This window comes from Scardinius erythrophthalmus, assembly GCF_964197995.2.
Source record: "Scardinius erythrophthalmus genome assembly, chromosome: 2".
In the NCBI taxonomy this organism is placed as follows: Eukaryota; Metazoa; Chordata; class Actinopteri; order Cypriniformes; family Leuciscidae; genus Scardinius; species Scardinius erythrophthalmus.
In genome coordinates, this window is record NC_138222.1 from 60188970 (window position 1) to 60215268 (window position 26299).

Below are 26299 nucleotides of genomic sequence, written 5' to 3' on the forward strand. Positions count from 1 at the left end.
ACAACATACCGTGACTTCTGCTATAAAGTTACTGGTATACAATGTATGTAATTATGTATACAATGTATGTATATACAAGTTATGTATAATATACCTAAATGTATATTATACATAAGTTTACATATTATACATAAGTTTACATATTTATGAAATTAAACTAAAGCTATTATGCTTAATGACCGAAGTTTAACTTGTAATCACACATTTTTATCATTATCATCATCATTATCATCAACATTATCAAAATAAAGTCCCCCTTTAAAAGGAAGACGGCATTAAATGATACTACAGCGTGACGTGTTTGAGTGTCAGCAGCAGAAGGGGGGTTTGGTGTTGAATGAATGAATGAATGAATGAAAAAGCTTTATTTCGAACATGTAAAAGAGACGGAAAAAAAAACCCTACAAAAAAAACCTCCAAAACTACAAAAAACAACAACAACAACAACAACAACAAAAAAAAAAAAATCATAGTAATAATGATTTTATTTATTTATATGATTTTTGTAAAAAAAAACAAGAAAACAATTTTAACTTATAAATGTCCGAAAAGGAATAGGAAGAAGCATAAGCTTATTCAATCCTACCCCTTCTCCACTACTTTTTAATAACTAGATGTACCGCATCGCGGTACAAAATATGACCGCCGCTCAGGCCTGCACTGGCTTTCCACAAAAATAAATGACGTGGAGTAATTTGGCTGTATTGCGTGTTTATGTATATACCTAAAAAAAGTAATAGTATGTGTCTGTCTGTGTGTGTGTGTGTGTGTGTGTGTATGTGTGTGTGTTTGTGTATGTGTGTGTCTGTGTGTGTGTGTGTGTGTCTGTGCGTGTATGTATGTGTGCGTACATGTGTGCGCGTGTGTGTTTGTGTCTGTGTGTCTGTGCATGTAGATTTGTATGTGTGTGTATGGGTGTGTGTCTGTGCGTGTGGATGTCAGTGTGTGTGCATGCTTGCGTTTGTTTGTATTCCTGCATGTGTGTGTGTGACAGTATCATCCTAAACCAGCAACCCTTCGCTCAACAGCACCATCTACAGGCCGATGAGTGTACAGTCACTAAATGTGCACATAAATGAATTTATTTTATACCCCCCCCCCCCCCATGGATGAAATTCTACAAAACTTAGCAGAGGATACCCCCAGAGGATGTCAAGTTAATCATACACATGAAATATGGTGCAGTTCTGAACATCTCCACTGAAGATAGGGGCGATTAAAGCAGAATAATATTGCATTTTCATTTTTTATGGGAGGGGCGCAAATCACAAATGAGTGATTATGGGCTAGGTTGATGTGGGCCCTTAGGAGCAACATACCATAAAAATTTCTTCATCCTCGGTGCCACGGTTCAGGTAGTTATTTAGGAAAAACTGCATTTTTTTGGGTTTGGGGGGGCCCAGCGCGGGGGGGGGGGGGGGGGGGGGGAGTGGCCCCCGGGGACCAAACGAAATTTTTCCGTAGAAGTCTAGTGGGGCTACATGCCCACCAAATTTCATGTTCCCCGGTGTTTCAGTGTCCCTGGTATCGTTGACGAAAAATTTACGGGGGCCCCAGCGCGGGGGGGGAAGTGGCCCCCGGGGACCAAACGAAATTTTTCCGTAAAAGTCTAGTAGACCAACATACCATAAAAATTTCTTCATCCTCGGTGCCACGGTTCAGGTAGTTATTTAGGAAAAACTGCATTTTTTTGGGTTTGGGGGGGCCCAGCGCGGGGGGGGAGTGGCCCCCGGGGACCAAACGAAATTTTTCCGTAGAAGTGTAGTGGGGCTACATGCCCACCAAATTTCATGTTCCCCGGTGCTTCGGTGTCCCTGGTATCGTTGACGAAAAATTTACGGGGGCCCCAGCGCGGGGGGGGAAGTGGCCCCCGGGGACCAAACGAAATTTTTCCGTAAAAGTCTAGTAGACCAACATACCATAAAAATGTCTTCATCCTCGGTGCCACGGTTCAGGTAGTTATTTAGGAAAAACTGGATTTTTTTGGGTTTGGGGGGGCCCAGCGCGGGGGGGGGAGTGGCCCCCGGGGACCAAACGAAATTTTTCCTTAGAAGTCTAGTGGGGCTACATGCCTACCAAATTTCATGTTCCCCGGTGTTTCGGTGTCCCTGGTATCGTTGACGAAAAATTTAAGGGGGCCCCAGCGCGGGGGGGAAGTGGCCCCCGGGGACCAAACAAAATTTTTCCGTAAAAGTCTAGTAGACCAACATACCATAAAAATTTCTTCATCCTCTGTGCCACTGTTCAGGTAGTTATTTAGGAAAAACTGCATTTTTTTGGGTTAAGGGGGGCCCAGCACGGGGGGGGGAGTGGCCCCCGGGGACCAAACGAAATTTTTCCGTAGAAGTCTAGTGGGGCTACATGCCCACCAAATTTCATGTTCCCCGGTGTTTCGGTGTCCCTGGTATCATTGACGAAAAATTTACGGGGGCCCCAGCGCGGGGGGGGAAGTGGCCTCCGGGGACCAAACGAAATTTTTCCGTAAAAGTCTAGTAGACCAACATACCATAAAAATGTCTTCATCCTCGGTGCCACGGTTCAGGTAGTTATTTAGGAAAAACTGCATTTTTTGGGGTTTGGGGGGGCCCAGCGCGGGGGGGGAGTGGCCCCCGGGGACCAAACGAAATTTTTCTGTAGAAGTCTAGTGGGGCTACATGCCCACCAAATTTCATGTTCCCCGGTGCTTCGGTGTCCCTGGTCTCGTTGACGAAATATTTACGGGGGCCCCAGCGCGGGGGGGGGAAGTGGCCCCCGGGGACCAAACGAAATTTTTCCGTAAAAGTCTAGTAGACCAACATACCATAAAAATTTCTTCATCCTCGGTGCCACGGTTCAGGTAGTTATTTAGGAAAAACTGCATTTTTTTGGGTTTGGGGGGGCCCAGCGCGGGGGGGGAGTGGCCCCCGGGGACCAAACGAAATTTTTCCTTAGAAGTCTAGTGGGGCTACATGCCCACCAAATTTCATGTTCCCCGGTGTTTCGGTGTCCCTGGTATCGTTGACGAAAAATTTACGGGGGCCCCAGCGCGGGGGGGGAAGTGGCCCCCGGGGACCAAACGAAATTTTTCCGTAAAAGTCTAGTAGACCAACATACCATAAAAATTTCTTCATCCTCGGTGCCACGGTTCAGGTAGTTATTTAGGAAAAACTGCATTTTTTTGGGTTTGCGGGGGCCCAGCGCGGGGGGGGAGTGGCCCCCGGGGACCAAACGAAATTTTTCCGTAGAAGTGTAGTGGGGCTACATGCCCACCAAATTTCATGTTCCCCGGTGCTTCGGTGTCCCTGGTATCGTTGACGAAAAATTTACGGGGGCCCCAGCGCGGGGGGGGAAGTGGCCCCCGGGGACCAAATGAAATTTTTCCGTAAAAGTCTAGTAGACCAACATACCATAAAAATTTCTTCATCCTCGGTGCCACGGTTCAGGTAGTTATTTAGGAAAAACTGCATTTTTTTGGGTTTGGGGGGGCCCAGCGCGGGGGGGGAGTGGCCCCCGGGGACCAAACGAAATTTTTCCTTAGAAGTCTAGTGGGGCTACATGCCCACCAAATTTCATGTTCCCCCGTGTTTCGGTGTCCCTGGTATCGTTGACGAAAAATTCAGTAAGGTGACGGAAAAAAAAAAAAAAAAAAACTTTGACAATCCCTATATGACCGCTTTCGTTAGCTACACTAGCGGCGGTCATAATTAACCGGTTGGCCGAACATCTTGATCTATTTGTCTCCACACACACACACACACACAAAAAAAACATACATATTTACCTATGTTTATATACATCATAAATAATAAATTGCATAAAAATAATAATAATAAAAATAAAATGAAAATACATAAATGAACTGTCACCTAATCAATGACCTTCTTCCTCTCTGTACCTTGCAAATACCATATTTTTACAGCGCTTTTTAAACTGAGTCAGACTTGGACATTGTTTAAATACTGAACTTAATCTGTTCCACAACTTCACTCCACATATCGAAAAACAAAAACTTTTTAATGTTGTACGGACATATAATTGTTTAAAGTTGCACTCACCCCTAATATTATATCTCCCTTCTCTATTAAAAAACAGTTGTTGAATATTGCCAGGGAGTAGGTTAGTTTTTGCTTTATACATTATTTGTGCTGTTTGAATATAAACCAGATCAGTATAATTCAATATCTTTGATTTTAAAAATAATACATTTGTGTGATCTCTATAACCGGCACCATGAATCATCCTTATGGCTCTTTTTTGCAACATAAATACAGATAATAGTCTGCATCCGTAAGTATTACCCCAAACCTCCGCACAGTAGTTTAGATATGGTAATATCAGCGCACAGTAAAGAATGTGAAGTGATTTGTAGTTCAGAACATGTTTCGCTTTGTTCAATATTGAAATACTTCTTGAAAGTTTATTGTGTACATATTTTATGTGAGATGTCCAACATATTTTGTCATCTATTATCACCCCAAGAAACTTATTTTCATTAACCCGTTCTATGTCCACCCCATCTACCTGTATCAGGACTTGTATACTCTCTTTACAGTTACCAAATAACATGAAGTTGGACATGAAATGAACATGAAATTTATTTCTATCAAACCATCTTTTTAATTTATACATTGCAGAAGTAATAGTCTCCACTAGCTCCTGTAAATTCCCCCCAGAACAAAAAATATTTGTATCATCTGCAAATAGAACTAGTTTTACTGTCTTTGTAACTTTGCATATATCATTTATATATAGCCTAATAGAAATAATTTTGGACCCAGAACTGACCCCTGGGGGACGCCACAAGTAATGTCCAAGCAAATCAAATCAAATCAAATCAAGTATATTTGTATAGCGCTTTTCACAATACAGATTGTATCAAAGCAGCTTCACAGTATTAAAATAAAATAATACAACAAAGTTTGTTTCTAGTGGAATTTATTGATTGATAGAATAAAATTAAATTAAATATCCCCAAAATATCCCCAACTGAGCAAGCCAAAGGCAACAGTGGCAAGGAACCGAAAAACTCCATCAAGTGACCTAATGGTGTCCTAAAACTCCATCAGGTGACCTAATGGAGAAAAAAAAAACCTTGGGAGAACCAGGCTCAGTCGGGGGCCAGTTCTCCTCTGGCATTTATGAACTAGAGGCCGGATTGTAGTTTGAAACTGTGAGATTAACAATATTATATGAATGCCTGGCTGAAAAGATGCGTCTTTAATCTAGTTTTAAACTGGGAGAGTGAGTCCGAGTAACGAACAGTATCAGGAAGGCTATTCCAGAGTTTTGGAGCCAAATGCGAAAATGCTCTCCCTCCTTTGGTTGATCTGGATATCCTAGGTATGACCAAAAGCCTCGAATTTATTGATCTTAAAGGGCGTGATGGATTATAGGGTGATAGAAGATCCGTTAAATAGACTGGAGCTAAGCCGTTTAGGGCTTTATAAGTCAATAGCAATACCTTATAATTAATACGGAACTTTATAGGTAGCCAATGTAGTGATGATAAAATCGGTGTTATATGATCATATTTTCTTGATCTAGTAAGAACTCTAGCGGCTGCATTTTGGACTAACTGTAGCTTGTTTATTGAGGATGCAGGACAACCGGCTAATAAAGCATTACAGTAATCTAGTCTCGAGGTCATGAATGCATGAACTAACTTTTCTGCATCAGAAACTGATAGCATATTACGTAGCTTAGCAATGTTTCTAAGGTGGAAAAAGGCTGTTTTCGTAACATACGAAATATGATTTTCAAAAGACAGGTTACAATCGAGTATAACACCCAGGTCTTTTACTGTAGAGGATAAAGTAACAGGACATCCTACGATGTCAAAGTTGTATTGTGAGAGGTTCTGTGGGCGGTTTTTTGAACCGATAAGTATTACCTCTGTCTTGTCTGGATTTAATAAAAGAAAATTACGCGTAATCCAATCTTTTATATCTTTAACACACTCTGTCAATTTGGATAATTTAGCGTTTTCATCTGGCCGTGATGAAATATATATTTGAGTGTCATCAGCATAACAATGGAAACTAATTCCATGTTTCCTTATAATATTTCCAAGTGGCAGCATATATATTGAGAATAACAGAGGGCCCAACACAGATCCCTGCGGCACTCCATAGTTTACTGGAATTATGATCGATTTTTCTCCATTTAAATAGACAAAATGGTAGCGGTCTGATAAGTATGATCTAAACCAGCTTAATGCTTGTCCTTGAACACCAGTATAATTTTGTAGTCGATCTAAGAGTATTGTATGATCTATAGTATCGAACGCAGCACTTAGATCAAGTAAAACTAGTATTGAGATGCAGCCTTGGTCAGAAGCTAAGAGTAAATCATTTGTGATTTTAACGAGCGCAGTTTCAGTGCTATGATGCGGCCTGAATCCTGACTGAAACTTTTCATAGATATCATTTTCTTGCAAGAAAGAGCCCAGTTGAGTGGACACAACTTTTTCTAGTATTTTAGACATAAAAGGTAGATTTGAAATGGGTCTATAATTTGCTAGATTATGCGGGTCTAATTGTGGTTTCTTAATGAGAGGTTTTATCATTGCCAGTTTAAATGTTCTTGGAACATGACCTAAAGATAAAGACGAGTTAATAATATTGAGGAGAGGCTCTTCCACTACAGGTAACACTTCCTTCAGTAGTTTAGTTGGTATAGGATCTAATAAACATGTTGTTGTTTTAGATGAAGTGATAAGTTTAACAACAAGCAAGATAAGCAAGACGATGCGTATTCCCCCAACTTCACAAATTGTTTCCCATCTCTTAAATAACTTTTCACCCAGTGCAGTACTACGCCCCTGATCCCATACCGTTCCAATTTATTAATTAATATGTTATGATTGTTTGTGTCAAAAGCTTTTTTAAGATCGATGAAAACTCCAACTGTATAGGCTACTGTTTGTGTTCTAAAGCGTTTGTGATTTCCTCAATTGAATCAATTAATGCCATGTTGAACTATCTGATCTAAATCCGTATTGATTGTCAGAAAGTATTTTTGTTTATCTAAAAATTTGTCTAATCTATTGGAAAATTGTGGTAATAAAGAAATAGGCCTGTAATTTGTGAACTTGTGTCTATCCCCAGTTTTGTACAACGGAACAACTTTCGCCATTACAGATATATGTTATTGGTTTAGAGATCCCCTCAATTAAAGTTACCCTTTTCACAATTTTCATATCAACTTCATTGCTGTTTCGAACTTTTAGAGTCTAGGGAATGTACCGTAACATTTACATATTTAACGTACTCCGGGCCGTAGCTAGAGGATTCGGGGCCCCCTGAAAAAATATTGATGTGGAACCCCACCACCCTCCACCAATATCATATACTGTACAATAGATGAGCATGGAGGCCCACATATAACAGAAGAAGGTGATGTTGTTGTAAAACCTTTATTTTAAAAGTTAAATTTATATAAAAATGACAACTAATAAAAATAAATTGTTAAATAATAATAAAACCAATTTTAAAAATGTAACAGCAAAATAATGTTTTTTTTCCCCATCAGGGAAACAGTCTGTTATAATTCATAAATCAAAAAGTAAACATTTATAAATTGACAAGAATGCGGTCAAATTTAAAAAAATAAAGTCATACATTTTACAATAGTGTAAAAAGACAGGGCTTTTGAACACGTACTCATTCGGTCGACTTTGGTGCGCATCGATAATGAAGAGTGACAATAGCCTCGTCGGCAGGCTGTAGACGGTAGTTTTCTTATTCCCGGCGAAATAACAATACAACCTGTCTTTAAGAACGTCTTGATCGACTGGGATACATCAACTCTCCTGGCCTCCCTCTCATTCTTTTCATAGCGTTTCTGGTTCCCTGATTTATGTTTTCTTTTCCCCGAAATCTTCAGTCAGTCAATGACCTGCTCTTCCAGCAAGTTCATGGTTAACTTCTGACACTGCCGCCTCAACTCTGATTGGTTCTGTTCATGGCTGGGGTGGGACTTACAATTTTATTGGGTCCATCTGATGTTTGTCACTGACTGAATAATTAATACTTTAGATCGGACTAAACCATTTATAGGGAGGTAAGAGAATATTTGGAAAAATTATTTAACCAAATTGCATGTTTTTGTGGTTTTCCTTTAAATCTCAGGCATACAACTAATAGAAATATTAGAATTATTCATACAACAGGGGCCTATATAGTACAGCTGCTGGATTTTGTGGGGCCCACTGGGCAGTGGGGGCCCCTATAATTGTCACCACCTTTCACTCCACTAGCGACGGCCCTGAACGTACTGCTGGATGTGAAATGAGGTGGAAGAACATGACAAAATTTAGAGAAAAATTACTGGATCTTTATTCACACATAAAGACAAAGCCACTAGATCCAGTAACAACAATAATGTGTACTACAATGCAATAATGTAAACAAACAATAAATGGGAAAAGAACAAAAGCGGCGCCAAAGGAAAGAACAAAATATAACAAAACAATCCTTAATCTAAACCTAATCTAACCAAAGCAAAATGTAGAAAATAAACCGAAATCTTCAGTGCATCCGCCACCCTAATTAAACTACCTAATAAAACAGAAAATACATTAAGTGGCGCTCACTTCTTATAGTGTGTCTAGACAATCATCTGCTACGTGTGCAGTGTATATCGCGATATACTGACATGCGTTCTCTTCCCACTAAATCAGCTGTTGCTCGATATATCAGAGCAAATGAAAAGGTAGACAACACAGTACAAAGAACAAAGCACCTAGCACAACTCAGACGCGGGCAGAGACAAAAACTCGATTCACTACCGAAAACTCATTCCACTACAAAGAGCTCAGTCCACTAAAGAAAACTCATTCCGCTACAAAGAGCTCAGTTCGCGATCGAGAGAGAGCATGAACACGCCATCCTTTTGAACCAGCTGGACGGCCTCCGATTGGCTCTCAAGCGCCGCCTTAATGATGACTGACGTCCGACTCGGCCAATCACAGCAACCTGCGAGCAGAGCGAGTGAGCTAGAGACAGAGAAGAGATAATGAGCACAACAGCCAACACGTGTGAAGTACACTAACGTGCACAGATCAATGAAAACAAAACACAAAACACGCGTGGAGCGTAACAATTGCAATCAGTAGATGTTTTGTATTTAAAATTGTTTACAATTTCTATTATTTCTTTTTCTTCCACCTCTGTAAGAAACATTGAGTTGGGATTCCTTTCTATTAAGTTTTCACTCCAATCTTCAGATAACAATGGATCTGGAATTTCTTCTGTTCAGAGGGAAGATCACTGATTGGCTGGGAATGTTTTCAGATTTCAGCCAATAGGAGACTGTCACGCTGTCTTTTATAAGTCACTTCACAACTGGCCACTGCATTGTTGTGAAAAGGATTTCGTTCTATATGTGCACTAGTTCAGGTGGGTGCGTGTTCGCATTGGTGCGTCGGTCAGGACACCTGAGGCAGGATTCAGTTCCCAGAATTGAATACAATTATTCAGAAATTACAGCACAGTCAGACCACAGGGCATTTATTGATCAAAGTCTCATATGGTGGACATTTATATAGATGTGGTCTGTGAATAACAAAGATAACAATGAGAAGACAGTAATAACAATAACTTTCCACAATTGGCTAGAAACAATCATTTTCTCGAAGTATATGTACTGAAAAAACATTACTGTAGTACTATGCAGTGTCACTAGATGGCGCATGAAGCGCACGGAAGGAAAGTAGGCTAAAGGTCATTCTAATTTCACTCAGCACGGTAAATGTGACGATCGACAAGTAATTAACAATCCACTAATATACAATATCAAATACTATAAGTTTACAACCTACAAACATCACTTAATATCACTGAATGATGAATTAAACTTAGTAAGGCAGCAATACAGAAAATGAACTTGTACACGGGATTTGCTACTGTATACTCTGCTCGCGCGAGATAACAAGCAAGCGATAACAGACCAATAAGTCATAAATTACTTGTCTAACATAAATATAGAGTCGCCTAGTAAATACAGCAAATTGAACTTACATATTTTCAATGACTCACGAAAGGGAATGTCCACTTTATGATTAACGATCGCTACTGTTTCCTCAGCCTCAGAAAACTTAACTCTCATCTGTCTTCAGCAGGCATAAACTATCTGACGTCACGCAGTGAAGAGCACGCTTATTGGCTGTCTTCTTAACAATTGTATTTGTTCCCCAGTCTCAAATCGTAAACAAACATAAACCGCAATGAGTGGAAGAGGTAAAACCGGGGGAAAGGCTCGCGCTAAGGCCAACCCAGATAGCCACTGGACGCATAACGGAACAGGGCCGCAACCGCAAAACGATAGAGCCGGGTCTGTCCCGCATCCGCCTCACGGACTCGTTCCTGAGTCCAAACGCACATCGGGCCAAAGCCGTTTCTGGTCTGTTTTTAGGGGTTTTTGCGGATATGTGCCAGCGCCGATCCAGCACCGCCTGATCATCCCGTTACAGATGCGTAACAGGTGCGTGAAACGATTCCGCCTACCGGAGCTGCGCCGGATGTGTTACGATTCCGCTTAAATCACCACTGGATTGTCCTTTTGCCTTATTTTCGGCATTTTTGTCAGTTAGGGTATCATAGTAACCTATGCTACCTAGGCATACATAAAGTTCTTTTATAATAATGCTCTGTCTATCTACAGTAATTATCTTTTAATATATAGTTTTTCTGTGTAAAATAACTATGAAGTTATGAATAAAAATGCAATACAGGTGCTGGTCATAAAATTAGAATATCATCAAAAAGTTTATTTATTTCAAGAATTCAACTTAACAGGTGAAACTAATATATTATATAGACTCATTACATGCAAACTGAGATATTTAAAGCCTTTATTTGTTATAATTTTGATGATTATGGCTTACAGCTTATGAAACCAAGAAATCAAAATCCCAGAAAATTAGAATATTACTTTAGACCAATACAAAAAAAGGATTTTTAGAAATGATGGCCAACTGAAAAGTATGAACATGAAAAGTATGAGCATGTACAGCACTCAATACTTAGTTAGGGCTCCTTTTGCCTGAATTACTGCAGCAATGCGGCGTGGCATGGAGTCGATCAGTCTGTGGCAGTGCTCAGGTGTTATGAGAGCCCAGGTTGCTCTGATCGTGGCCTTCAGCTCTTCTGCATTGTTGGGTCTGGCGTATCGCATCTTCCTCTTCACAATACCCCATATATTTTCTATAGGGTTAAGGTCAGGCGAGTTTGCTGGCCAATTAAGAACAGGGATACCATGGTCCTTAAACCAGGTACTGGAAGCTTTGGCACTGTGTGCAGTTGCCAAGTCCTGTTGGAAAATGAAATCTGCATCTCCATAAAGTTGGTCAGCAGCAGGAAGCATGAAGTGCTCTAAAACTTCCTGGTAGACAGCTGTGTTGACCTTGGACCTCATAAAACACAGTGGACCAACACCAGCCGATGACATCGCACCCCAAACCATCACAGACTGTGGAAACTTCACACTGGACTTCAAGCATCTTGGATTGTGTGCCTCTCCATTCTTCCTCCAGACTCTGGGACCTTGGTTTCCAAATGAGATGCAAAATTTGCTCTCATCAGAAAAGAGGACTTTGGTCCACTGTGCTTTATTAAATCCAGAGTCAACGCAGCCGTCTACCAGGACATGTTCAGAGCACTTCATGCTTCCTTCATTTTCCAGCAGGATTTGCACCGGCCCATACTGCCAAAATAACCCAAACCTGGTTCAATAACCATGATATTATTGTGTAATTACTGTGTGATTTCATGCAATATTCTAATTTTCTGGGATTTTGATTTCTTGGTTTCATAAGCTGTAAGCCATAATCATCAAAATTATAACAAATAAAGGCTTGAAATATCCCAATTTGCATGTAATGAGTCTATATAATATATTAATTTCACCTGTTAAGTTGAATTCTTGAAATAAATCAACTTTTTGATGATATTCTAATTTTATGACCAGCACCTGTAAGTACATAAATTCAAATACAAAGTTTGTATATTTACAGTTTTAATTTTTGCAGATCGTTTCACAACTTTGACCAATCTCTATTTAAGTACTTAATAATAGCAAATGTACAGTTAATTTCTGTTAAATTAACTAAACGTACAAGTACGGCATACCTGCACATTTACAGTATTACTCATTAAAGCTACACTGTGTGATTTTTACCCCCATCTAGCGGTGAAATTGTATATGACTACCCAGTGAATATTAGTTTCTGTTCCTCTCAATTCCGAGGGCGTTTTAACTCCTACGGTGGCCGTATTATTCCAAGATTAACATGGCTTCCAGTTATCGACTTCGTCCATGACAATAATAAACAATACGTCTAAAATGAATAAAACTACAGGACAGATGTCAGGAGGTAAATGTCACCCTTGGAATCGGCTATCCCAGCATAATCAGATTAGGCTAACATTACAATGTGTACAAAGTAAAAGCAATTAAAAATAACTAAAATTTACAGTGTCCTTTTTTTTTATAGCTTAAAAAATTGTGCCTTTAAAACTATTCATCACCTGTGATCCGTCGCAGCACAGATTTATGTTACAAGGTAAACAATACTTTTTCACCATTGACGCGAGGATGAAGTTATAGGTCGTTCTGGCGTTATGCACAACCATGCTATGGTTAGACAAGCAACTATAAAACTTCGAATTTACACAAATGAATTAAGCAGGCAACCTCGGCGTCCGTTTTAAAATCTTCTCCTCATGAGCTCTTTCCATCTGGGAAAAGTTACTCCAATGTTGACTATGGTCTTGCTGATTTGCCTGTCGCGTTGACGTTTTAATTCTCTCTTTCAAATGTGAGTACACACACACACACACACCACACTATCTTTCAAATCTGCCGGCACTCGAGATCTCGCGAGTAATCTCCCCCTCGCATTCGTCACGGTGTCACTGAGTGAAAAACGCAAAAGGCGAAGCTTGAATTTACAGGCATGACCCACTTTGGCTAATGTAGTTTCAAGATGGAGGGGCAACATGGCGACCTGCATTCGAACCCCTCACCCGTATGTACTTTCAATGGCAGATTATAAACTTAAGAGAATACTTTATTACTAGAAAGAAGTAAATATACATTAATGAGCACATATATTTTTGAAAGAACTAAGTGTTTTTTGCTAAGAATCAACTAAAAAAGTTACACAGTGTAGCTTTAAACAAACACTGAACATCAAGATACGTGAATGATAGGAAATACAAGCTTAGTATATAATTTAGAACATGTAAAAATATCACTGTATTGCTTTAAATTTAAATACAGCTAAAATTTGCTTTAAGTTGTCTGCCGTTTGTACTTATTGCTTTCCTTAATAAGTAGGGGGGAAAATCGGAAAAAAATCGGAAATCGAATTATAAAAAATAAATCGGAGATTTTATTTTTAGGCCATATCGCCCAGCCCTAATATATGGGAAAATATAGTATAAAACAAATTAAATTTTCTGCCACTTTTAGTGCAATCATATGGAATCAGAAGACTCGGCCATTATGATATTTTAAATTACTTCTTCCCATACCTTGTTTGCCATGATCATTCTGCTTTCCACTTGACCTGAAATCACAAAAAAAAAATAAAAAAATTAACAACTCAGTATTACATTTACACATGTAAGAATATGTTCCACTGAGACAATGCAAAACCTGACTATGATCTGGAAGCAGAGCAGGAAAGGCTAACAGTGATGTTTTGAGACAAGACACCTAACATTAGGGGTGTAACTGTCTGTTCATCTGGATCAATGCAATTTTCAAACCAATGATCAAAAGTATCCTATGAAAAAGGCTACTATGGTGACCCCAGGTCATCCAAAATGTAGATACGTTAATTTCTTCATCAGAACACAAACATTCTATAAACTTTTATTTTATAAGCCTAATATATGCACATATGCATTCTATAGCTACGTGTTGGCAAGCAGATGCAGCCAGAATTTGCAGTTTATCATGTTGTGTTCATATTCTAGTCTCATGTGCTTTCCTGTATCATCAACAAGTACAGTATTTACTGAATTCGTTTTCTTACCAGTCTTGAGATAGCCATGTTAACCCTTACGAAAATTAACTATGGTTCCCTTTCAAGGCGGTCACTTCGACGTCACTGACGTATATGGGAACTCCCTTCCTCCTCATTTTCACTGAAATCTTATAGGCTAACGCCAGCTGGAGACAGCTGGCCAATTGACACGAAACATGCAAATAATGACCGGTCCGCGGGCAGTATAAATAGCATGGGCGCGACAATTACGTCAGAATCTCTTTCTTCACGCTAGAAGTCTTATCTGAAGTCATCGTGGAAGTTGAAATAGAGGTTACTCAGCATATTTCCTCCCCGCATCCGATGGCTGCTAACTTACATGCCAGATATGTGCGGGTCCTATCGACTCGCTCTACCCTAACAAGGATCAACCGAGGCCGCACTCACGACGGGCATGTGCTGGACAGTGCGCGCCCTCAGGGGAATAAACCCGGGCATCAGCGGGGATGAGGCCCACTGCCGCCAGCAGGCCGCTGGTGGGCCCTCTCCCGCCCTAGGACGAGTACGCTGCCCGTCGCCACTCCGGTCCTCTTCGCGGGCACGCTAGAAGGACTCGACGCGATAGGCCCTGTTGATAAGGAATACTTTAGCCCGGTATCTCAGCCAGGCTACTTCAAGAAAGACTCCGTCTTCCACGGTGTCCTTTGGTAGTCGTGCGCAAGACGCGCGTCTAGAGAGACGAGGCAAAGGCCATGGCTCCGTGTCTAAAAGGGAAAGTACGGATGCTATAGATCTCTAGCATAGAGGTCTCTAGCCGCCCCTCTCTGACAATGGAAGTGCACAGCCGCAATCCAGTGAGTGTTGTTGCGCAGTCGTTACCGCTTATGCTGTTGACGCTGGGCCTACGTAACATTACATTTTGATGTGCTTACAGCTGATGTTGCCCTGTATCCTTCAGTGCAAATGGCCATGCTGATTTAACTACATATTCACAGTTGTTGTCGCTACGCCACTGACGCTGTGTTTATGTACTCACTGCACACTATATGTGCTATGATTTGTGCCGTTATATTTTGCCCTGTATCCTTCAGTGCAAATGGCTATTCTGATTACAACATTCACAGTTGTTGTGCTGCCACTGACGCTGTGATTATGTACACTGATGTGTGTGTTATGCTTATGCCGCGATATTGCCCTGTATCCTTCAGTGCAATTGGCTAATCTGATTACTACGAAGACACAGTTGTTGTGTGATGCAACTGACGCTGTGTTACACACTACGCACTGTTATGTGTTAGGATTTATGCCACTATATATTGCCCTGTATTTTTCAGCGCAAATGGCTATTCTGATTGCTACACAGTACGTATTCACAGTTGTTGTGCGATGCAACTAACGCTGTGTTTAGCCTATGTGTACACTACAAACTATATGTGCTATGAATTTTGCCGTTGTATATTGCCCTGTATCCTTCAGTGCAATGGCTATTCTGACTACTACGAAGACACAGTTGTTGTGTGATGCAACTGACTCTGTGTTACGTACACACGACACACTGTTATGTGTTAGGATTTATGCCACTATATATTGCCCTGTATTTTTCAGCGCAAATGGCTATTCTGATTACTACACAGTATGTATTCACAGTTGTTGCGCGATGCAACTGACGCTGTGTTTACGTACACACTACACACTGATATGTGTTCTGAATTTGCCGTATATTGCCCTGTATCCTTCAGTGCAATGGCTATTCTGACCACTACGCATTCACGGTTGTTGCGCGATGCAACTGACGCTGTGTTATGTACATACCGCACTCTGTTATGTGTAATGATTTATGCCATTATATATTGCCCTGTATCATTCAGTGCAATGGCTATTCTGATTACTACTCAGTACGTATTCACAGTTGTTGTGCGATGCAACTGACGCTGTGTTACGTACACACCGCACTCTGTTATAATGATTTATGCCATTATATATTGCCCTGTATCATTCAGTGCAATGGCTATTCTGATTACTACACAGTATGTATTCACAGTTGTTGCGCAATGCAACTACGCTGTGTTTACGTACAGACTACACACTGATATGTGTTATGAATTTTGCCGTTGTATATTGCCCTGTATCCTTCGGTGCAAATGGCTATTCTGACTACTACGTATTCACAGTTGTTGCGCGATGCAACTGACGCTGTGTTACACACTACGCACTGATATGTGTTACAATTACGCCGCTATATATTGCCCTGTTCCTTCAGTGCAACTGGCTACTCTGATTACTGTGTATTCACAGTTGTTGTGCGCTGCCACTGACGCTGTGTTATGTACATTGATATGTGTCTATGATTTATGCCGTTATATATTGCCCTGTATCCTCAGTGTAACCGACTATTCTGATTAACTACGTATTCACAGTCGATGTCGCTATGCCTCTGACGCTGTGCTTTGTACACATCAATGTAACTGTTATCACGTTGCCCTGTATCCTTCAGTGCAACTAGCTATCCTATCTATCTGTGCATAGTCACAGTCGTCGCTACGGCGACTTGCGCTGCATCTGTGTATACACACTGAAGCGTTATGCTGTTATGTTGCCCTCAGCGTAACTGACCATTGTGTTTGAACTGCGCATATGCATGCAGTTTCGGTCGCTTCGACGACTTGCGCTGCATTATACACACGTTTTAAATGTGCGCACTGATGTGTTATGCTGTTATGTTGCCCCCTATCCTTCAGTGCAACAACCAGCTGTCCTATCTAACTGTGCATATTCACAGTTCTGTCGCTACAGCGACTACATTGCACTTATGTACGTACAAGGACGTGTTTTTGCTATTTTGTTGCCCTGTTCCTTCAGTGCAAAACTAGCTATCCTAATCTAACCGTGCATATTCATAGTTTCTGGATATATGTACGTGCACGGATGTGTTAGGCTGTAATGCTGCCCTGTTTCCTTCAGTGCAGCTAGCCATCCTGATCTAACTGTGCATCTCAGCTACGGTGACTTACGCTGCGTTATATACATACATGGATGCACTATTCTTACGCACTTGTGTTATGCTGTCATGTTACCCTGTATATAGTAGGGGTGTACACAAAAATCACGGTTCGGTACGTACCTCGGTTTTAAAGTCACGGTTCGGTTTATTTTCGGTACAGTAAGGGAAAGAAATGCAAACATTAAACTGCAGGTTGTTTATTACTATAAACTTTTTTTAACAATTTGTTTACACTTTTTAATAAAATATAATAAAATAGATATAAAATAAAAAAAGAATAAGAAATAAAATACTGCTGCAAAGTTCTCCACTAAATAAAATACTCTCAGTCTCAAACCAATATCACATAATAAAATATAATGAAAAATATAAATAAATAACTATGATTACAGTGCAGCATTACCAATCCCAGCTTGTAGGCCTGCTCATATTTAAAAATGAAGGCTGGGAATCGATAAAAAAAATAACTAATTAATTGCACAATTTGCTGTAATTAATTGCAATTCCTCCAAGCTTGTAATCATCAATAATTAAACTTATAATCACCTAATTAAATGAAACACGGGGAAAAAAGGAACAGAAAATAGCCCTATATTAAAATAATATTAAACATAAATATATCAATGTATTATTATTTTTCAATAATCAATCAACATAATCAATTTAAGATTTTTTTTCTTCACTTTTTTACTAATTATCAAAATAAAATATAGTCCAAAGCTATAGTACAAAGCTATTATTACCAGAGCATGTGATCAGAGCAGGTCATTTTACCATTGTTGCCAGCATAACTATATCAGCTCAGCAAACAGAAGTCTACTACTGAGAAATTTCACCTTATTTGAGCAGACTTTGCTTTTCCAGTGCGTGATCGGTACATGATTGGAGTGTTTGGGCCGTTAACGACAGAGCAGAACGCGCAGCGCAAACACGGACTCGAACATTGAGCAGAGAGCGCAGCGGGCCGACACACACACACACACGGAACGGAGAGTGCGGCGGCGCACACGGAGCGGAAAAGCTTTTTTTCGCCCTGCAGTCTATTTCATTGGTTTAGGTTACAGTGACGACGGGTAAAACACTGGTAAAACATTAGAATCAGCTGCAGGGCGGGATTTGCGCTGAACGCGGAGACTTCCGCCACTTAATATGTTCGTGTGGAAACACGAAAACGTACCTATGTTCCGCACACAAAATATTGCATTCAGTCATTCGGTACACACGTGCACCGAACCGAAAGCCCTGTACCGAAACGGTCCGGTACGAATACACGTACCGTTACACCCCTAGTATATAGTGCAGCTAGCTATCCCAGTCGAACTGTGCATATTCACAGTCTCTGTCGATACGACGACCTGCGCTACATTATTGCACATGGATGTGTTCATGCTGCGGTGTTGCCCCGTATCCTTCAGTGCCTATATTGAGCTACTGCGTATAGTTGGCGCTACAGCGACCGATGCTGTTACGTACATGTGCTACGCTGTTATGTTGCCCTGTTTCCTTCACTGCAACTGGCTATTCTGTACTAACTCGTATACTCACAGTTCTAGCTACGGCTACGACTGTGTTTGTGTACTTCTGAGGTGCTATGCTATTATGGGGCTATTATCTAACTGCGTATAGACCCCTTTTGCGCCGACGTCACAGTTACGTCACGGCGCTAGCTGGAGGCAAAACAAACGGAAAACTGGAGGCGGCCAATACAAACCAGCACAGATTCGGCTACATAATAAGGAGCTTAAATTATTATTTTTATTATTAAATGTCATCTTGTTGTGTTGTTGGGTGCAAGAATCAATGAAAAATGAGTATGCTATATCTGGAATTTTTATTTCTAGAAAATATTCATATCATTAAAATTGCACCGTAGTGTCACTCTTTACATTGTCATCTTCTTGGCGCTGGCTAGGCAGAACTGCGGATCGTACCACACGAACCTTTACATGACCATTCAGCACATAGTTATAGGCATCTAAATATATATATATGCCCTCAGTATCTCTTTACCCTCGGTTTCTCTATCGGGTAGGTGTAGAAGTCAGGCCACTCAACCGGAGGTAGCTTTAACGTTAATCCTGTCAGATCGTCCATTGACTGAGCGCGTGTAGGGTCATCTGGTTCCGTCCGTTAAAATTAACTTTTGCAAATAACAATCGCGGTCCTGGACAGTGAGTGACCTTGCACATTAAGACAAAATCGGATTTTCTCCAGTCATTGTTAAAAAACAAGCTAACAAAACTTGCAAACTAGCGTTAGTGAAGCGGCCAGAGGGATCTTTCTGCCTCCAGCTAAGCCCCGCCCACACAAATACGTCACCATGTTTACCAACTGTAAAAGGGTCTATATTCACAGTTGTTGTCGCTACGGCCAATGGCACTGTGTTTATGTACATTCAGCTATGTGTTAAATTGCACTTCTGTACATCGGCTATAGAACATCGGACTGTTCTACAAGGGAGTGTCAGTTTCCTCGTGACCCCCTTGCTGGCCTATCATCCCCGGTTCACGGACCTGAGAGAGTTATGGGGCTCCCCCATGACAATCCCCCTCAAGAAGGTCTTGCTAATACAGGCGATCAGCACGCTTGTCACCCCAGCCCCAAGCTGTGGAACCTTCTTGTGTGTCCGCTGCTGGGTCCTTAGTTGAGCAAGACACTTGACACAAATAAGTGCTGAGAGATCTCCTTGAGAAGGACCTTTCCACCTGCTCTCGCCCCAGCGAAGCACTTGGAGACCTACGCTCATTCTATGTGAATGATGTTACGTTGTCTCGGACCTAGTGACTGCAGCGTCACTCTCCGTCCGATACCAAACTGCGTTCCGAAGACGCTTACACCGTTCAGAGCACAGATTTATCCCTGCCCGCCTTATCTGCTGAGCCGTCAGCCTCACATGATGCTGATGCTCAGAGTGCTGTTGGCCCTGTTAGGGCTTTGCAGATGTATGTGGACCACCAGGCAGCAGTCTGACTAGCTGTTTGTGTGCTTGGTGGATGGTACTAGGGACTGAGACTTCTCACTGAATTCAACGCTTTTCATGTGGTTTAATGCCTACGGGATATAGGTATGCTGGCTGTCTTCTCAGAACACGTTCGCCAGGGGTTCAAGTTTTATGCACTGCCTATAGCGTCGTGGGTTCGGTGAGTTTTATTAATGGACTCATGAACTGTTACCACCAGCTGTGCAGTAGTCTGCATTATGCAGAGTTACCATTGCTGCTAACTCTGTGTTATGACTATAATGTTACATAGCTGTTTCCGCATTACACAGTAGTTTTCAATGTTCTGTTAACTCTGTGTATGGCTATAAGGTTATGCAGCTGTCACCGCTATTGCCGTCGACACTGTGTTAACTCTTGTGCTTGAGTGCTTATGGTGTTATGCTGCCCTCCAGTGCAGCCTTCGCTTCATTGCATTGGATATGCAACTTGGTAGGTCGGAACAGACGTTTCTTGGTCTAGTTTCGCCATCAGTTCGAGTGCTCCTAGCGGCGCTGCTGGCTTAGAACTGTTGTCTCTCGTGGGAGTGTAGCTTGACCCCGTTCAGGGCTTATCTTCACTGCGCTCACGGCGGGATTCTATACAGTTCCCATATACGTCAGTGACGTAATGTCGAAGTGACCGCCTTGAAAGGGAACGTCTCTGGTTACTATCGTAACCTCGGTTCCCTGAGAGGCGGGAACGAGACATTACGTCAGCCGCCGTGCTCGCCGTTTGATCAGCTGTGCTAGCGTTCAGTCTTGATTCTGACGTAATTGCCCATGCTATTGTAATAAACCTTGATTCAGGGGCTAATGTTGTGGCTAGAGAAATCTACTCTATAAAGCAAGCAGCACCACGGGATTAGAAACAATAATCTTTATTTAACAATTCATTCAGTTACCGAACATTTCAGAGACTGGGTCAGGTTCTAAATGTCCCAAATACCTATGTTAAGTAGCCTGGGCGAACAACACCACAATGGAGCATGCTACACAGAGGAAACCGCAAATAAATAGACTATCTAAAAGCTAGTATACACACAACAAATATACAAAAGCTATAAAACACATCACCACCGCAAGACACGGCACACATTCGCAAGGCACGTGCACCTAACACCCAAGACGCCATCAGACTGCAACATACGAACTTAGTTCATTCTAACCCTCCCACCCATCATGATATGGTTATACTGCTAGATTTAAAATCACAAACACACACACACACACACACACATATAAAGTTTGATAGGCTACTTAACTCTCCCGGGAGCCGAGACCCTCCCCCCGGGTCTAGGCTTTGGCGCTGTTTGGTCAAGGGGAAAAAGCAAACACCAATACAGCGCTCGTGAGGCCTCCGAGCAATAGCGGAAACGGAGCACCCCCCTTCTGAAAAGCTGCGGCGCCCAACGCACTCCTATTACCCGGCCTTATCTACAGTTTAGCCCGCTACACTATCTTCGCCGCCGGCAGCCCTAAACAGCGTGCGAACGGCACCCACCCCCCAACCTTGAGTGCAGCTCGGCGTTAGTAAAAACACACCGCTTCTCATAACCCCGCACGCTTCGCTGTGCCCCTCTTTTTAATCACTCTCTTCCTTTACGCTCATCAATGGTCAGGTGCAACAATCATTTAACTCAACCCACTCTTCCCTCAATGTCCCGCCATTTAAGAGTGATTTACTGACACATACTATCGCGTATTAACAACGATTTTATACACAATTAAACGGACTTTGATATGTATAACAAGTCTACGAAAGCTTGTTTTAGGTCTTTTGAGATGTGGGTTCAACTGATCTTTCTTAAAACAGATGGAAAACGTAAAGACGCATGATGCTACATTATCAGTGTTTTGCCCTCCAGCTCTCGCCAGTTAACTGAACATAATTTAAGAATGCTAACGTTAGCTTGAAAACCGTAAACGTAACACAAATGTAATATAAAATATCGTTCACATCTAACTGCTAGTAAATGAGACTCTTACCTCAGCCGGTGATCGGTTGGCATGATGTCCGCTGTGACGAACAAGGCTCACTGAAAAGGGCGTTATTTCCAAAGAATCCAAACGGACTGACTGACAAACACAGAACTCCTGCTCACGGCTGCTCTTGACGAATACGATTGCTTTGAACCACTGTTGATCTCACAATCCACTTCACGAGAGTAGACTGAATTCAAATCTCCCGCTTTCCCAAACTGGACTGATCAGCTAACGTTAACCTTTGTGGGCGGGAGTAAACAGCGGAAAAGTAATGGCGGCGAATTTGAATCTGCGTCATCGCGCGCGCGCACTCACACACACACACACACACACAAAGCCCTGAATGTGCAGCAACGGAGATTTGGAAAAATATTCATAAAATATACATGAAATTATGGGAGAATAAGACAATGAAATAATGATCAAAATGAGTAGGCCTATAAAATAAAATGTGAAATAAAAAATAATTCAATACAGGCCTACTGTAGCCTATGTAGGGTACTGTACAAATACTATTATTTAACCTTAAAAAAACTCACTTTAACCCCCACATGCTTAATAATCTGTAAGGAAAACATATTGAATAGATGCTGATTTCCGCAGTTATACCTTCTTTACTTTGTTTTCTAATTTCACAGAAAAAAATCTGTAAAATATTACCTAATAATTTCTGTAAAATTACACATAACTCTGTAAAAATACAGACAAGTTCCTTTTAAAAAACGTAAAAATTGATGTAAAACCAAAATACAAGCAATAGAGTGCCGAAGTTATGACGTCACTTTGTAGGCCAAAACGCGGAAGTGAGTTAGCATTTTAGCACTGGTTCCCTCGCCCTAAAGTCTATGGGTTTTTTGAATGGGTTTTTGCTAAATCGCCTGAAATAAGGTCTGTGGTTAACAAAGCCTCTAAATATTTTCACTTTTTGATCTTTGACATAAAACACACCAGTAATAGCTGCTTGTGATTTTTTTAAACTTTGTGTCTTAAAAACGGTGGTTGCTAACAAGTTGCTAAAAGGGACTACATCTTTTGGCGGGGACTTAGACGTCATCATGACAAACATGAAATCTCTCACGAGCCCGCGTTTCAGCTTCACGTTCAGCTTCGCGTTCTTAGAAGTTTACCTTTCAGTTAATGTACATAACGTTGTTTTTGTTTTGTCCCGAAATGCAACCACAAGTCATCGAATGAAAATGAAATCTCGTTTTACCGTTTTCCGTCCGATGTTACCCAGCGGAGACTCTGGGTTCGTGCCAGATGGAGTAAAAAAGGCTAGCAGTAGCAAGAATAAACGTTTTTCATAACCAAATCAACAGCTAAAATACCTTGTCTTTCTCTTAAAATATCTAAAAGCTTGTTTACTTTGCCACTGTTTAATAGATTAGATCCGCTAACGTTACGTTGAGAAATGTGTTTAATTAAAATATTCAAAAATAATACCTGGTTTATTGACTTTTATTGTAACTTGTTTGGATATAATTATAGAAAGGGTGGGTCCTGCACCCTGATATTTGTGAACTTGGCTTTTGGCTCATTCCCAGAGAACACGCTGATATGTATAGCCTTAATGCACTGTAAGTTGCCTGTCTGACAAATACACAAATAAAATGTTAAACTATTGTATACTACTTGTATACTATTGTACTCCAGTCAGCTCACAGTAATGTGAATGTGAGATAAAAATTTACTACACTGGCTCTCACATTGGGGCTTGTGGATTACCAGGTAAAAATATATAGAAAATGTTAACAAAATGAGTATATATGGTTTATTTAGGGAACATATATGGTTTAATTATAATATATATAATAAGCATTTGCTATTGGACAATTCTCTTTAAATTCAACATATATAATTATATAGGCCTACAACTATTATATTAAATGTTTGGAATTTAACTGTGTTATGCTTGTTCAGAGATTATTTATATAGTTATCTTAAATACATAGAACACTATTATAACTCCTCTATCTCTCCCTAGTTTTACTTACCGAGACTCGATTAACCTTGTCCCTCATGCTGGCCCTTAATATACCGGCAAGTAAACCAGCATCTAAGCTGCACTGTTCATGTCCAGATTTATAGTGGTTCTCTCCTCGATCTATGGTTTTTCTATAAAGGACATAAGATTGGAAATTGATACGGCCATAACGTTAGTGCTTCTGAGATGGTAAAAGCGCGTTTTTTTCCTGGCGAATTAGCAAATGGTATGCAAACATACAATCAAACATAATACAGTGAAAGATAATCTTTAAAGTTTATTTGGGGCACAATGATAAGGCATAATAATCTTAATCACAAAGAAAATAATATTAAGGTTTATATAAACTAACAAAATAATAAACAAATAAATAAAACATTAACAAAAGATTAAAAAAAATCTCAGAGAGGCACGCATAAACACAATTAGTTTCTAACATTTTTGGAAAAAACGAATGGGCAATATTTCTCATGAAAAAGTGGATAAGTGTTCATACCATAAAAAATAGGTTCATACACAGCGCAGATCATAATGAGCGAGCGTGTTTTTTAAATAAAGTTTGAGGAAGCTTGATGATGACGTTGATCCGCAACCATGGTGTGCTGTAGTCCGTTTATAGCCTACCGTTAGCATTTTATATCTGACGGCTTTATTTAGGCTTCAAAATGTATAAATTTTGGATTAACTTGTAAAGATTATCTTGATAGACAAAACGTGTTAGGGTCACAACTCTTTGTTGAACACAGATCTTATTTTTTGCGATTTTCCAAAAGTCTATGGGGAAAATGCATTGCTTTTCGATCGAGGGAACCATGCGCCGCTAACTTCCGGGTTGTCCTACAAAATGACGTCTTAACTTCGGCACTCTATTACCTGCAAATTTAACAGTGGACCTTTAAATTACAGCCTTTTATTTTACAGATATTTGCTGTAATAATGACAAAACGGTAAAAATCTGTAAACAAATACAGACAATTACCTGTAAAATTACACTTTTTTTTACAGTGTGTGCTGTAACGGACCTTATAGCATCACAAAATGTTGCTGTATAGTTTTTAAACACTGACAATATTGCTCAGCTTATGACAATGCATTTATCTCATGCTCTAGATAGAAAAAAAAATATGCAGACTAGGTAGGCTAACCATGTTGTTTTGAAAATGTTTATTCCACGGAGTTCTTCACACAGTTTGAGAAAAGTATTTGCATCCACATCAGGTAGTCTCTGTCAAAACAGTGTTGGCTCAAATCCGTTTTGCAGATATGGGCCAGAGCAGTTTTTAGCCCTTTTTTAAATGCAGTCGGCTCAGATATGTATCACAGATTCGGGCCACACCAGTGTAGCCTATGTGAAAACAGTAGGCTATCGGCTCAGATTCATACTGCAGATCTGGACCAAATCAGTGTCAGACACAGCTGTCTTTCGGTTACCTATGGGAAAAGTGATCTGGGCCAGATCTGTAAAATGATATAAATACTGAACTGATGGCAGTTAGAATGTTTAAGCTGAAACCTCTATCTGGCACGAATCTGGTTCACAATCAGAAAACGTCTCTAAGATAGAAACGGAGGCAAGGGGCTTAAAACGGATCCGGGCCAAATGTAATATCTGGGAAGAGTCGCTCTTCCAGGGCGGGACTGCAGTTCCCCGTCGGCCGTGTTCACAGGCTTCTCCGCAAAGGCAACTATGCCCAGCGCGTCGGTGCCGGAGCACCGGTGTATTTGGCCGCTGTGCTCGAGTATCTGACCGCTGAGATCCTGGAGTTGGCTGGAAACGCCGCTCGGGACAACAAGAAGACCCGCATCATCCCTCGACACCTGCAGCTGGCGGTGCGCAATGACGAGGAGCTGAACAAGCTTCTGGGTGGCGTGACCATCGCTCAGGGTGGTGTGTTGCCCAACATTCAGGCCGTGCTGCTGCCCAAGAAGACCGAGAAGCCCGCGAAGGCCAAGTAGACTGACGGAAGTTTCTCTTCAAACCAAAGGCTCCTTTAAGAGCCACACAATTTCTCCAAGAAAGAGTGATTACATTAATCCAATCATTATTAAAGTTAAATATCCAGCATAAAAATAAAATGAGTTTTTAGTATTTCACAGTGTTAATATTATAAATGAATAAATATAGTTGAGTTTTCTGAGCCTTTTTAACCGAAATAACACGCTGCATTAGATTTATGTACAAATGGCAATCCACGGTTATAGAAGACTGAGCGAAAAATCAGGAGGCGCACAGCCATTGGCCAACTGTCAATAGAATATAAAAGTAATTAACGATGATAATGTGTTTTTTTTTGTGTGTGTGTGTGTGTTATGCTACGACATTTAGTTATTGTATTATTATGTTTATGCAGTTATTATTATAATTATTACAGTTCATGCA

The 26299-nt window shown here is 40.8% G+C and overlaps 1 protein-coding gene across 1 annotated transcript; it reads left to right on the forward strand.

The window, feature by feature from the left end:
- Positions 1-10204: 10204 nt before the first annotated feature.
- On the forward strand, positions 10205-25875 carry LOC308687135 (histone H2A-like; the record flags this gene model as incomplete). Its single annotated transcript, XM_081359399.1, has 2 exons — positions 10205-10252; positions 25537-25875. The coding sequence occupies 2 exons, from the start codon at positions 10205-10207 to the stop codon at positions 25873-25875; spliced, it is 387 nt and encodes a 128-aa protein (XP_081215525.1).
- Between the last annotated feature and the right edge of the window lie 424 nt (positions 25876-26299).